General features: G+C 61.9%; 1 protein-coding gene across 1 annotated transcript in view; it reads right to left on the reverse strand.

Moving 5' to 3' along the window:
• The window catches only part of Mgat5b (alpha-1,6-mannosylglycoprotein 6-beta-N-acetylglucosaminyltransferase B), a 56,929-nt gene that overhangs the window by 32,658 nt on the left and 11,203 nt on the right, over positions 1-13,068 (reverse strand). The window contains exons 3-4 of the mRNA XM_048796659.1: positions 12,166-12,313; positions 113-228 (exon numbers count right to left, since the gene is read on the reverse strand). Coding sequence (XP_048652616.1) covers positions 113-228; positions 12,166-12,313 — 264 coding nt within the window. The remainder of the gene's footprint in view (positions 1-112; positions 229-12,165; positions 12,314-13,068) is intronic.

Here is a 13,068-nt window from a genome sequence, read left to right on the forward strand (position 1 = left end):
ATCTTGCTGAGAGCCCGGCAGGACCCAGGAGCCAGGTGAGCTCAGGGGAGGGGTCAGGCCTCCCGAGCACCCCACGCGCAGCCCCGGTGCGTGGTGAACACCCGACACCCACCCTTGCTGTGCAGGAGCAGGCTGTGGCGCAGGATCTGGTCCACCTTCACCGCGATGTCCGACACGTTCTGGGCGATGGCCTGGATCCGCTCCATGAGGCCGGCTCCAGAGGGCAGCCTGGGCAGGAGAGGCGGGGTGAGCCGCAGGACCGGCCTGGCCGGCCTCCCGGGGCCTGGGCCACTCAGCTAAGGTAGGAGCGTCGGCCCTCGGGGCACCCAAGCCCTGCCTCAGCCCGGACCCAGGGCGGTGAGAACCGAGGCCACGTGGATGGGGAGCCCAGGTGGATGGGGAGGCCAGGTGGATGGGGCCGCGGCCACCCAGCGGCCACCAAGGCAATGCGAACAGCGCCATCACAGGAAAGCCACGTCCACAGGTGGCCGAGGGCGCTGCAGGTGTCCCAGAGGCCTGCCTGGGCCTGAGCAGAGAGGAGCCCCTGCCAAGAGCCCGAGCAGGGGCACCCAACGCGCCCCAGGTGACACAGGCCCAGCCAGCTGCCCGGCTCTGTCCCCTCCCTTGGCACGGCACCAAGATAAATTCCACCCGCGGCAGCCCAGGGCCTCCCGGCTGCTCGACTCCAGTGACCATCCCAGAGTGGACCCTGGCATCCTAAAGGGTGGAGTGCCCCCCTGCCACGCCCTCCGCCGCACCCCAATGCCGAGTTCACCTCCTTGTCTTGCTGGCCGCTCGGCTGGAGCTCCTGGACATCCTGTGCTGTTTTGTCTATTGCGAACCCTTCCTGAGAGGAGCCCACGGGCCTTGTCTTCTCCTGCGAGGACAGCCCTGGGGCTGTTCCCTTTCCACACACCAGGTCTCTGTCACCCTCTGGCTCTGCGATGTCACCCCCTCCTGTTTAGGTTCTGTTTGTCCCTAGCCAGGGTCCGGGGCCTTCCTGGCCATATCTAGTGGGAACCGCAGGGAGGGTTTTTCCGACCTGGTCTCTGATTGGGTCTACACAGCCTGTCTCCCCCTCTCTTCTGAGCAGGGGGACCTGTGAGAGAAGGCGCAGCAGTGACCCTCGGTGGCCAACTGGCCTCCTGTGTCATCTTCCTCCTCACTTCTACCATCTGTGGCCCATCTACCAAGGACAACTAGTGAGGGGGCTGGCGGGGACAGAGGCAGAGGAAGGGACAATGGATGGATGACAGGAAGGGAAGGAGCCCCCCAGACACACACGTGCGCATGCGCGGACACACACACACGCACACGCACACGCACACTCCAGCCCGCCCCTCACAGTTCAGTTTGGCACCCCAATGCCAGCTTCAGCAACAAACAAAAATCTTAAATGGCAAGTGGCCACTTTGGGGCTGGGGGTGTAGCTCAGAGCGCTGCTTAGCACGGTGGGGCCCCGGGTTCCATCCTCAGCACCGAACAAAAATAAATAATTAAAGTGAAGTGAAATTGGCACTGCTTTGGTTGGTTTCCTGTGGCTGCTGTGGCCAAGTGGGGCTTGGAACAACCCGGCACAAGACAGCTCTGAGGCCGGACGTCGGAAGGCAAAGTGCTGGCTGCTTCCGGGGCCGCGGGAGCAGCTTCTGCCTCTCTTAGCTCCCTGTGGCCCCTGGTTTGGGCTACGTCACCCCGTCTCTGTCCATATTTCCTCTTCTTCCAATCCAGCAATTGAACTAGGACCTGCCCTGATCCAGTAGGACCTTATCTTCATTTACGACATCGGCACAGACCCTATTTGCAAATAAAGTCAATTTGTAGTATCAGGGCATCAGCAAATCCTGTTGGAGAACTGAGAGCCATCTAGAAGATTACCAATGAAAATGAGAGGAGACGAGAGACAGGTGTTTCCCATGTGCAAAATGTCCAGAGGCAGGAGCAAGAGGAACTATTTCTCACTGATCTCCAAATCCTCAATGGATGCGACTGGGAAGAGAACAGCCAGCTGGTCCTCAGTTTATAATACACAGGGAGATGGGATGAAGTTCAACCTCTTGGGAGCTGTGTGACCCGAAGCCAGTCACTTAGCCTCTCTGTGCTCAGCACTTTTGTTTAAGATGGAGATGATACTGGTGGCTACCTCACAAGGCCATTGTGAGAACTGAATGAGGAAACTGGTGTAAAGCACACAGAACAGCAGCATCAGTGTGAAGTCCACAGGCATGTCAGTGATGTGACTGTCACTACTGTGACTGAAGTGTGGCAAGGGGATTTGGGTTAGAGAGGGGTGGCTCACACTTTTTACATTATCACCTTCCCAAGGAGTTTTTTCAGACATTTTTTCCTTCTCCTCACCAGTAACATTGGCCACGTGAGTTTGTACTGCAGCCCCACAGAGCCCACAGTCCACTGGGCTGCCCAGGACTGCCGGGCCCCTGTAGAGCCAATGTTCACCCTTTGGGGATGCTACCCTCCTGCCGAGGACGCACAGTCACTAGAGCAGGAACACACTGACTGGTGTCCATGGGGTTCTCAAATGAACTCCAAATAGTCTGTGGGACTCTGTCCACACTGACCCAGGGGACAGGAAGGTGTTCCTCCAAGCAGAATCAACATGAAGGGAGAGGGCCTCGGTGAGGGAGACTGGGAAGCTGTACAGCTTCAGGTCAGGCTTGCTGACCAAGAGGGGCTCCTGCCAGGCCATCTGGCACGTGGATCAGACCACCCACCTCTCCCCCACCTTCCTGAAGCCCCTCTCCCTGGGGCTCCTCACCCCCGCCAGGAGTCAAGGTCTTCGGGAGCTACAGGACGTGGCTGGGTGGCTGCCGAGCCCTAGAGGGGGCCCTGAGACCTCCAGGCAGGACTCGGCTTCGTGACAGTGAGCAGCTTGGCTCCGCCCAGTGTGGACCACGCGCCCAGGGTCCACCACTGTCGGCTGGCGAGCGTCCGCCCAGTTCACGCTCACCTGGAACTTCAGAATGGGACCCCGTTCGGAAATAGGGTTTCTGCAGATGCCATCAGGTCAGGCGAGGTCCTCAGCTCAGTGCCCACAGTCCTTAAAAGAAGCCCACGTGAGGACACAGGAGGCCAGGCCACCACACAGCCAGAGACTGCAGGCCGCCCGTGACCACCCGCGGCCACACAGGGCGAGGCAGGACCCTCCCTCGAGCCGCGGAGGAACAGCTTGAATTCAGACGGCCAGACCCAGAGCCGGGAGAGGACGCTCTTGTTTTCAACGGCCGCCTCGGGGGTCACTTTTGAGGGCAACCTTGGGCCACTAACACAGTCGCCATCTGCAGAACGGGGCCAAAGCAGTTTTCAAGCTGCTACAAAGGGAGCCCGGGCCTCCCGGTCGCCCCAGCTGAGCGCAGGGTCTTCTCCCGACCTGCGCCCTCTGCTAATGTCCAGCTCGTCTGCTGCTCTTATGGGGGACAAAGAAATCAAAGGATGCCCTTGATTTTCAGGCCCCGGTCAGCGACGCTCTGCATCATCGGGAGATTGATTGGAAAGAGCAGGGGCTAGGAGAAAGGGCATGGGACTGAATATCAGGAGTGCAGCATACAGGAGGTGCTCAATAAGTGCTTGATACACTTCTGCTCCCCATTTGCAGCAGTCACCCCATTCCCAAGAGGAAATACCAAAGACCCAACCACAGAGCACAGCACTTAACTCTTGGGGAGATTCAGCAGATTTCCTACAATAAGCGTTTTTTGCATAAAACATATCGCTAACACAGGCTTTAAATAATACAGGTGGCATCTGTCTGGTTTAGCGAGTCCAGCTGGCTCGGAACGGAATGACTTGTGTCCCTATCATTGTAATGGACTTAGCATCTGCAAAGCACTTTTTTTTTTTTGGTACCAGGGATTGAACCCCCCAGGGGTGCTTGACCACTGAGCCACATCCCCAGCTTTCTAATTCTTTTATTAAGCTGCTTAGGACCTCTCTAAGGTGCTGAGGCTGGCCTTGAACTTGAGGTCCTCCTGCCTCAGCCTCCAGAACTGTTGGAATGACAGGCGTGTCCACCGCCTGTATTCTATTTTCAAATAATAAATAATTAGGCTCCTTGCCCTGAGAGACCTTTCTACACACAATAAAAGGAGAGGTCTCAGGGCCTCAAAGCACAGTGGATCTCGGAGCTGGGGAGCCTCGATGGGAGGGAGGACAGGGGCTGCCTGGGAGACAGTGCAGCGTGACGCTGGTGGCCCCAGCAAATGTGCCCACCAGGGACAGCAGCCCCCAGGGGCACCAGGCTGATCACTCCAGCACGGCCCGGGCACAGCTTTTGATGCCCATGAAAATGTTTGAAATTCTTTTTAAAAATCAGGGAGGGGGAACCTTGTAGATCGAAGGAAATGTTTTCATGTGTAACGTGGATATCTTGGCTGTAAACCCACACAGTCCAAAAATACAGTTTTTGCTGCGGGTTGAATTGCAACCCCCTTCAGAATTCACAGGCTGCAGTCCTGACCCCAGGACCTCAGAATGAGACTTGACTTGGAAGCAGGATGGTGGAGGTGTGATCTGAGGTCCTCCTGGAGTCGGTTGGCCCTGGTCAGTACGCCTGGGTCCTCGTGGGAGGGACCCTCACGGGGAGGGACCCGGGGAAGAAGGGCTTCTGCTGCCTCGGGCAGAGGAGAAAGCAGGTGCCAGAGACGGGCAGGAGCTGAGGCCTCACCACGCAGCTGCCGCCCCCGACCTGACCCTGACTCCAGACCCCAAGGCAACGAGTTTCTGCCACCTAAGTCCCCGGCTCTGCAGCGCCGATTGACAGCAGCCCCAGGAGACTCACAGGGTTCCCCGTCTTATTGATGGGGGAAGACCCTGAAGCCACACTGCAGCGGGTGGACAGGGCTCTCCCTGCGAGGACAAGAGAAAGCGTCCCGGCCAAGACGATGCCGATACAACACCAAACCCTCCCGCGGGTCGTCACCTTCAGTGCTGGCGACAGCCTCAGGAACCCCCTAATGTCCCCGAGGACCCCGAGGTGGGGCAAGGTGGCACCAGTGGCTCGGGGAGAATCGGGTTCTCATCAGACGGCCGGGTCCCCAGCTGCCCAGCCAGCCCAGTGCTGAGATGGGCACTGTGGCTGCAGCCGGTGGAGGGGATCCTCTTGGGGAGGCCCGGGGTAGGCCTCCCTTAAGGCCTGGACTCCGCACTCATCTACAAGCAGAAACAAGGGGCCTCCGGTCCTGGTCCTCAGGAAGGGAGACAGTCGGAGCCCAGAGGAACATGAGGAAGTCCCTTCCAATCCCCCACACGGCGGCAGGAGGGGCAGGACGTGGGCTTGAGGACAGACAGGCAGGGAAACACCATCTCACGCAGGACGGGTGGACACTCAAGTGGGCGTGGGGACCAGACATCAGCACCAGGACCTGGACAGAGCACCCAGCTGGGCTAGCAACCCCCCCCCCTCAGGTGGGACCATCCTCATGACAGGTGACGAAGGCTGACACTGTTCTGGCAGAAGGTGTCTCCTTGGCAACAACCACCCTGTCCCGTTTCCAGGGCACAAACCTAAAATCTGTCTGCTCAGGCTGAAGGACTTGGGGACAGCACCCTCGGCCTTACCCCCACTGTCGAACGCACCCCAGTCTTCCTCCACCTGGCGCAGATGTCCCTCGGTTGAGCCTGCAGTCCTACTATGTGTGGAGTGTTTTCATTTCTCTCCCTTTGTCTTCTGCTGTGAGTGTTGGGAGGAAGGTCCTCCACCCCGCTGAGCCTGGACGGTGGGCTTCTGGCACAGCCGCGTGAGCAGAGCCCAGGCCAGGCCAGTGGGGAGGGGCCACCACCCAGGGCCCTGCTTGCTAGTTAGGGCCCCGCTCAGCCCCTGGGAGACGCTGCTCAGAACCACGGGCCCAGCTCTCAGCACCAGTGGGCAGCCCGGGAGTTGCAGGCCCGGCTCAGGCTCCGTGACCAGGTCTCCTCTCTGAACTGCAGCCCTGGACTGGCTCCTCCTCACTGGGCTGCTGGTGAGGACTGGGCAGAGCCCAGGGAGGTGGCTGAGCCGTGGCCAGCTATCGTCATCGTTGGTTGGTATTTTTGTTACTTCAGCCGGCTCCGTGGCAAAGTCCACTGGAATCCAGAACGCACCCCCAGGGGGGCCCACAGCTGCCCCGTGTGTGGCACAGGCTGGGGGAGACCCGAGGCCGCCTCTCTCCCAGTGAAGGAGCCTGACCTGGCCAGAGCCGGGTGGGGACGCAGAAGTGGGGACAGCGGCTACTCCCAAGGCTAACAGGGGCCCTCCCGGGAGGTCCACCTGCCCTGCCAGGAGGGGCCTCCCCTCCGAGTCCTCCAAGTCCTCACAGTGCCCTCTCATGGCACCTGTCCCCAGGAACCTGCCCAGGGCCCTGGGGCCCAGGATGGAACTCTGAGCCAGGCCAGCCAACCCCCACTTCACAGCTCGGCACTGACAGCGGCCCAGAGCTGATACTGGGGCTTTCCCAAGGCCACACAGCGAGCAGGGGCCAGCAGGGACTCGGACGCTGGTGCCCTGGGTGAGCCCTGCCTCTTTCGGGGCACCTGAGCGTGGGACCAGGGAGCGTGTGTTTTCCGCACACCCACGAAGCACCAGGCATCAGGAAGTAAAAGGGGGCCAAGCCAGGCCTCGGGTCACTGCCCCCCAATCCTGAGGTGACCCTGGTGCAGCTGGCTGCTAGGAACTGCCCAGGCACCAGACAGGGCAGCCTCCTGTGGGCCCCAGAGGCTCCACTCCTCCGCCTCCTCAGGCCACCGGCTCTGGTCCCCAACTCCCTCTGCCCAGCCCCACGAGTCCCCTTCACCGGTCTCTCTGCCCACCCCCACGAGTCCCCTTCACCGGTCTCTGCCCAGCCCCACAACACGGTCGCCAATTCCAGGCCAGACCCTTGGCTCCAGGAGCAATCCACGCGCTTCCAAGGGAGTGTTAATTTCGCATCCCTCCCGTGATTTATGGGGGTTGCTTTCAATTAACGGGGGTATTGATTTCCCCGCGGCTGGCTGGCGAGCTGCTGGGAGTTATTTTATTACCAAATGGATCACTTTCCTCCTAGGACACCAAGACCCACAGACACGAGATGCCCACAGACACACCGCGAGAGACACAGACACGCACCGCGGGAACAGCACACGGCGGGAGACATGTTCTCTGCCTCTCTCCCGCCCTGCATGGGATGCCGGACACCATCCCAGCTCGTCCCTGCCTCAGCCCCCAGCCCCAAGCCCCACCCAGAGCCTGTGGATGCACAGGGAGTGACCAGGGCTCTGAGCAGAAGGCGGGGCCTGCAGCCCTCCCCAGTGAGAGCAGGCTCCTTGCTTCTGCTCCAAAATAAATACATCAGCGTGCATCACTCACACTCACACACACACACTCTCACACTCTCACACACTCACACACACACACACACACACTCACACACACAACGAACAGGGATAGCTGGATGCGGTGGTGAACACCTGTAATCCCAGCAACTTGGGAGGCTGAGGTGGGAGGATCCCAAGTTAGAGGCCAGCCTCGGCAACTTAGCAAGGCTCTAACTTAGCGAAACCTTGTCACCAAATTAAAAAAAAAAAATTAATTAAAAAAGGGGGGCGGGGATGTGACTCAGTGGTTAAGCACCCCTGGGTTCAATCCTCAACCAACCAACCAAAAAAAAGACAGGGACAGAGGGGGAGCCTGGCTGTGTGTGGTGTCATTACTTGGGAACAGGATGGGTGACCTGCTGGCGCAGCAAAGCCAGGGTGTCGGGCCCCCTGATCCCATGGTCCACCTCCATCCTGACCCACCCCAGGCCCTGACCTTCTGCAGGACACCTGGGTGCCCCTCCACCCGGGCGCCACTTAGCACCAGGAGCTCTGTGGTCACCACGGGCAACGGCGCCGTCATTGCTCAGGACTCTGGGCCACCGTCCAGTCGCCCTCCTCCTGCCGCTCCTGCACAGCTGGAGGTGGCCCGGGAGGCCAAGAGCGGGGGCCTGGGTCCAGGGCCTGGCTACCCTGCCCTCAGTGTCCACCTTGGCCATGGCCTTGGTCGAGGCTTGGCAGCTCCCCAGGCTCCTCTCCTGACCGCTGGACAAAGCTCACTGGGACCTGTCTCCCTCGCCCGGGGCCTGCGGAACCTTCCCCCGGTCCTCCCTGCCGAGGGCCACGGCTGCCCTGTGAACCCCTCTCCCCACGGCCTCCCCGTGGGGTGGCCGCACCCCAGGCCTGCAGCACCGTGGGCTCCCGATGCCCCTCGACAGCCAGGGGCACATCCAGGAGCTGGACCAGCACCGGGGCTGAGAGAAACGAGACCTCTTGAAACTGAGTCCGTCCCATGCTGTCCAGACAGGGGAAGGTCCCTGTCCCCACGGGGGACACACAGACCTCCAGGGAGGCTGGTTGCTCCGGCCAGGCAGCCCTGTCCACTCCGTCTACCCACATGGCTGCCACACACACAGGGTCAGGAATTGGCGTTTTTAATTAACTGTGGGTTTTTTTTCCAATTTGGAAAGAGAACTGGACGGCCCCCGCCCGCCGCCTCTTCTGCAGGTCATTTGTACTGGACTCCACGCGCGGTGCCAGCCCACCTCGTGACAACCCGCTCGTCTCTGTCGTCACAGTTAAGTCCCAGCTTTCCCCCCGACCACAGGCATGTCCACTGCCGCTCAGGGTCTGACACCCTGCCCAGGCACAGTGACCACGATGTCCACGACGCCGTCTCCAGAGCTCAGATCCTCCCCAGGGTGAAGCCGGGCCTCTGCACCCCTCTGCTGCCCAGCGGCCCCTGGGCCCCCCTGGGGCGGAGCTGCTCAACTGGGCTTGGCAACAACGCATTGCAGCCCGCCCTCCCTCCCTGGGCACAGGACGGGAAACCGAGGCCCAGCTGGCCAGGAGCACCCCTCCCTTCCATCTCCCCTTGGCCGGCCCTCCCTCCTGCAGCTGGGAAAACAGAAGGGACAGGCCTGTCCTCACACAGCACACGTTCCAGGGGGGACAGACAACACACAAGTGAACACGAAGACAGCGATCGAGATGGTGACGGGGAGAGGAAGGGCACATTTTAAATAGGACCTGGTCGGGAAGGCCTTACGGGAGGCTTAAGAACGGGAAGAAGGAGACCCGGGAAAGAGCATTCCACACCGAGGGGCCAGCACAAAGGTCCTGTGGCCAGCAGGAGACCATCATGCCCCAGGCAGAGCCAGAGAGACATGAGGCCAGGCATGAGCCACTCCCTCCTCTGGCCACTGCCCCTGCAGCTTCTCCTGTCACTCAGGTAAGAGCTGGGGTCCTTCTGGTGGACGTGACCTTCTAAAACGATCTCGCTGGCTGCTGAGGTGGGAGCGGCTGGGAGGGGAGGGAGGGGGCACTCTGGGCTAGTCTGACGGACTGGATACAGGTGTTCAGGAGGGGGTCAGGGATGAGTGCAAGGCTGGGGGTCTGAGCTCCCTGGGTCCCCTCACCCTCCCGAGTCCCTGCCTGGACGCTGCACCCGGTGGACATTCAACAATTACAGATGACCTTGGGCGCAGCCAGCCTCCGAGCTCAGCGGGCTTTGCGCTGCGCGGAAGCCCTTTGGAAAAATTCAGAGACCGTTACTTGGGGCTTTAGAAACACAATACAATGCTGTTGCAGCAAACCCTAACCTGATCACGTCTTCCCTCCCCAGGACAGGCCAGCCACGGGGCAGGGGCAGCCCAGAGGCTCCCGGAGGGCAGAGGAGGACAGCGAAGTTCTTCATGAGCCACGGTAATTCCCAGGCAGAGGGTCTGGGTGCGGGTGAGAGCTGGCGGAATCAGGGGGTGCTTCCGCAGAATCCCACCTGGGGTTGACCTGGGGAGGGCTGGGGGAGGGCGTGTCTGTGCACCGGGAGAGGGACAGAGGGACAGCGGCCTCCCGCAGGCCCTGACACCCGCGTCCCCAGTCCTGAAGCCGCAGTGTCCCTGGATTCACGGCTCTGCCTGCGGGTCGATGGGCCCCCCTGGGCATGATGGATGGCGGCTCTTCCCCAGGACGGAGTAGGAGGTGGCACGCGCTCCCCCAGCCTGGAGGCACCCTCCCTCCCTGGAGGAGACGAAGGGCAGCGCAGGGGACGGGGGACCTCCAGCCCCAGAGCAGGACCCTCAGCTCGGATGCCCACAGGATGCCCAGCAGGGGCCAACCGGGGCAGACACCTGTGGCCAGGGGCCGTGGCACAGGGGGCGGGAGAGTGGAGAGATGAGGGGAGGGAGAAGGGCGGAGCCGCCGGGCAGGGTGGGCAGCCAGGACGACCCTGACACTCTGCCCATCTCCCATCGCTCCCACTGGCCCCTCTGCTCCCCTCTGGCACCTGGCCAATCCATGTTTCACGCAGCAGTAATGTGATATCATTTTAAAATAAATCCAGCAGCTCCCCACAGCTCTTGGGGCCGTGCCTTACAGCACACCCTGGCTCTGCGTCCCGCCCGTCCTCTGCCACCTTGGCCTTCCCTGTGCTTCCTCCCCCAACAGGCCAAGAGTGCTCCCACCCCAGGGCCTTTGCACTTCATGCGCTCTCCTCCCTCCCATTAGAGATCAGCTCGACTGTCACCAACTAACCTGTTTGAGCAGCCGCTTTCCCACCCAACCGTTCTCCCGCGCTTTCGAGCACAGATCAGCAGCTGAAACGATCTCATTTATTTCTCTCCTTGGTGAGTGCCCACCTGCCCCCGAGGAGTGGGGACAGGGCTCTGCAGGGCCCGTCACGCGTGAGGGGCCTCGCCCCGCTGTCGCCCCACACCTCGCTCCTCTGCTCTGCAGACAGCAGTTCTGGGAGCTGAAACAGCCTCCCCGGGACCCGGCACCCAGCTGTGCGGCCCAAGAGGCCCAGCCTGCTGCGGGTGAAGTCAGAGAGGACACTGCGCGGGCCCTACACTCTCCCCCGCTCCCAGGAAGGCAGGGTCAGCGCTGCATCCCTGAACCCCAAAACCCCAACGGGGGCTGGCTTCTGTCTGTGAACTAGCCAGCGTGGAAAAGCCTAGAAGGGAGAAATCCAACCACGCTGACCACGCAGCACGCGAGAGGCCACCAGGCACCCTGGGCAGAGGGTGGTGCAGAGCCAGGCGGCCCCTCGAGGCTGTGCACTGAGGCTGGGTTCCTGGCCCTCTCTGTGCCTTCCATCAGGTGGGTGCGCGATTGACGCGGTGGTAGGGGTGACAGGCACGAGGGAGGTAGGCGCTGTCGCAGTAACTGTCACCTGTGACAAGGCCTGGTGTCGGGCAGGGTGTCCAGGGTACTGCTCAGTCGGCCAGGCTAGCCTAGGGTCGGCCCTGGGCCAGCAGCCCAGCACAGGCAGACCAAGTGGCCACAGTCCCACCGAGGTGCCCTGTGTCCAGCCTGCCAGCTGGTCCCTCCAGCACACCCTCCCTGCAGGCCGGCCAGGGCCACACAGCCCTTCTCTCTGCCCGAAGCCACACCTGAGGACGCTGGGCCCTGGCCGTGATGGCCTGGCGTCCACCCAGACGCGCCCCGTGCACTCCACGCCCCGGGGCTTCCAGGTGGCGGAGCAGCACACGTCCCTGGGCTCTGGCTCCTGGCCAAGGGAAGACGTGGGTGAGTGAGGCCCGGAGTCCTACTCAGCAACGGCCCGAAGCCACCGGCCCTCACACAGGACCTGCTCGGACAGAGTCGAAACCGCCCCTCGGACAACAGGAGAAACGGGGAGATCCCGCAAGGACCCGGCGGCCTGAGGGGACCCGGGAAGCCTGCGGGGACCCTGGGAACCTGAGGGGACCCGGCAGGCCTGAGGCCCTCAGGCCCAGCCCCACACTCCCTGTGACACGCCGTGTGGGTACAACTGGCCCAAAGAGTTCTGTGCGTTCACACGCCGGGTGTGTGTGTGGCCGGGTGTGTGTGTGTGGCCGGGTGTGTGCGTGTGGCTGCGTGTGCGTGTGGCCGGGTGTGGCCGGCCGAGTGGACAGGAAGAGCTCAGCGCCTGTCTCCAGGAGGAGTTAGGCCCCTCCTGTCTCACTTATTTAAGGGGCGGCAGACACGACTCCGTTGGTGCTCCCCTCGGGTCCCGGGAGCCGTGACCTCCTCAGGTCGTGCAGGGGCTTGGTTTTTCTTTTTTCATTCTTTGTTTTCCCCAGATTAACAAAAAGCGGGTGACCAGCAGGCCCGGCCAGCTCTGAGAGTGGCCTGAGGCTGGGCCTCCACCCAGCACAGCCGGCACAGTGCCCCCGCGGCCCTCACCTGTGGGCAGCCGCGTGGGGGTCGCCGGCCTCCGGGTGCAGCCCGCTGCTGTTCTCCAGCCTGGCCAGCGTGTCCATGCGCTTCACCATCAGCTCCAGCAGGTCGCTCATCTTGCGGAGGACGCCACGGGACTCAGGGCCACCCAGCACTGTGGGCAGAGGAGGGCACTGTCAGGGCAGCCGGGCAGCACGGAGGCCACCGGTGTCACCTGGTGTCTGAGATGGGGCAGCTCAGACCCGGGCCCCCTCCCACCTTCCTTGGCCACCGCAGGGGAGGGTCAGAGAGCAAGCCCGCCCCATCTGCCCCCCTCCTTGGCCTCCCGTAAGGCCCCTCACTGCATTGCCTGGGGAGGAAACCCCAGGACCCTGCTCCCACCAGCTGTGTGACCCTGGGAACTGTCTACGCCCTCTCTGGGCCTCAGTTTTGTCGACTATAAAATGGAGCTTTGGCTGTAATCTCCAAGGTGCCCTGCAATCCCCAGGGCTGTGAGAGGCCAGAGAAGGTTTCAGGTGGGACAGGAGCCTATGTCTCCTAACACCTGGTCCAGACAGGACCTCCCGGTTTCTAGAAGAGTGGGCCACGGTCCACTGGCACCTGACCAGCCAGGCTGTTGGAATCCAGGTCCCCGGGCCCAAGCCTAGGCTTGCTGACTTGACGTTCTAGGGCCCTGGAGTCTGCACCTCCGTCCCCGTGCGTCCCCCAGGGGATTCTGATGGAGAGGGAGCCTGTGTTCTGGGGTCCTGGGACTGCTGTTCACCTGCCCCCACTTCTGCCCAGCCTCTGAGCCCTGACCCATGCCGTCCCCACCCGCCTCCCCAGGACCCTCTGCAGAAAATCACATGAACTTGTCCTGGATGTCACGCTGTCTTTGGATTCCCAGAGACGGATCGGCAAGGGCAGCTG

Source organism: Marmota marmota, unplaced genomic scaffold (genome assembly GCF_001458135.2).
Source record: "Marmota marmota marmota unplaced genomic scaffold, marMar, whole genome shotgun sequence".
NCBI lineage: Eukaryota > Metazoa > Chordata > Mammalia > Rodentia > Sciuridae > Marmota > Marmota marmota.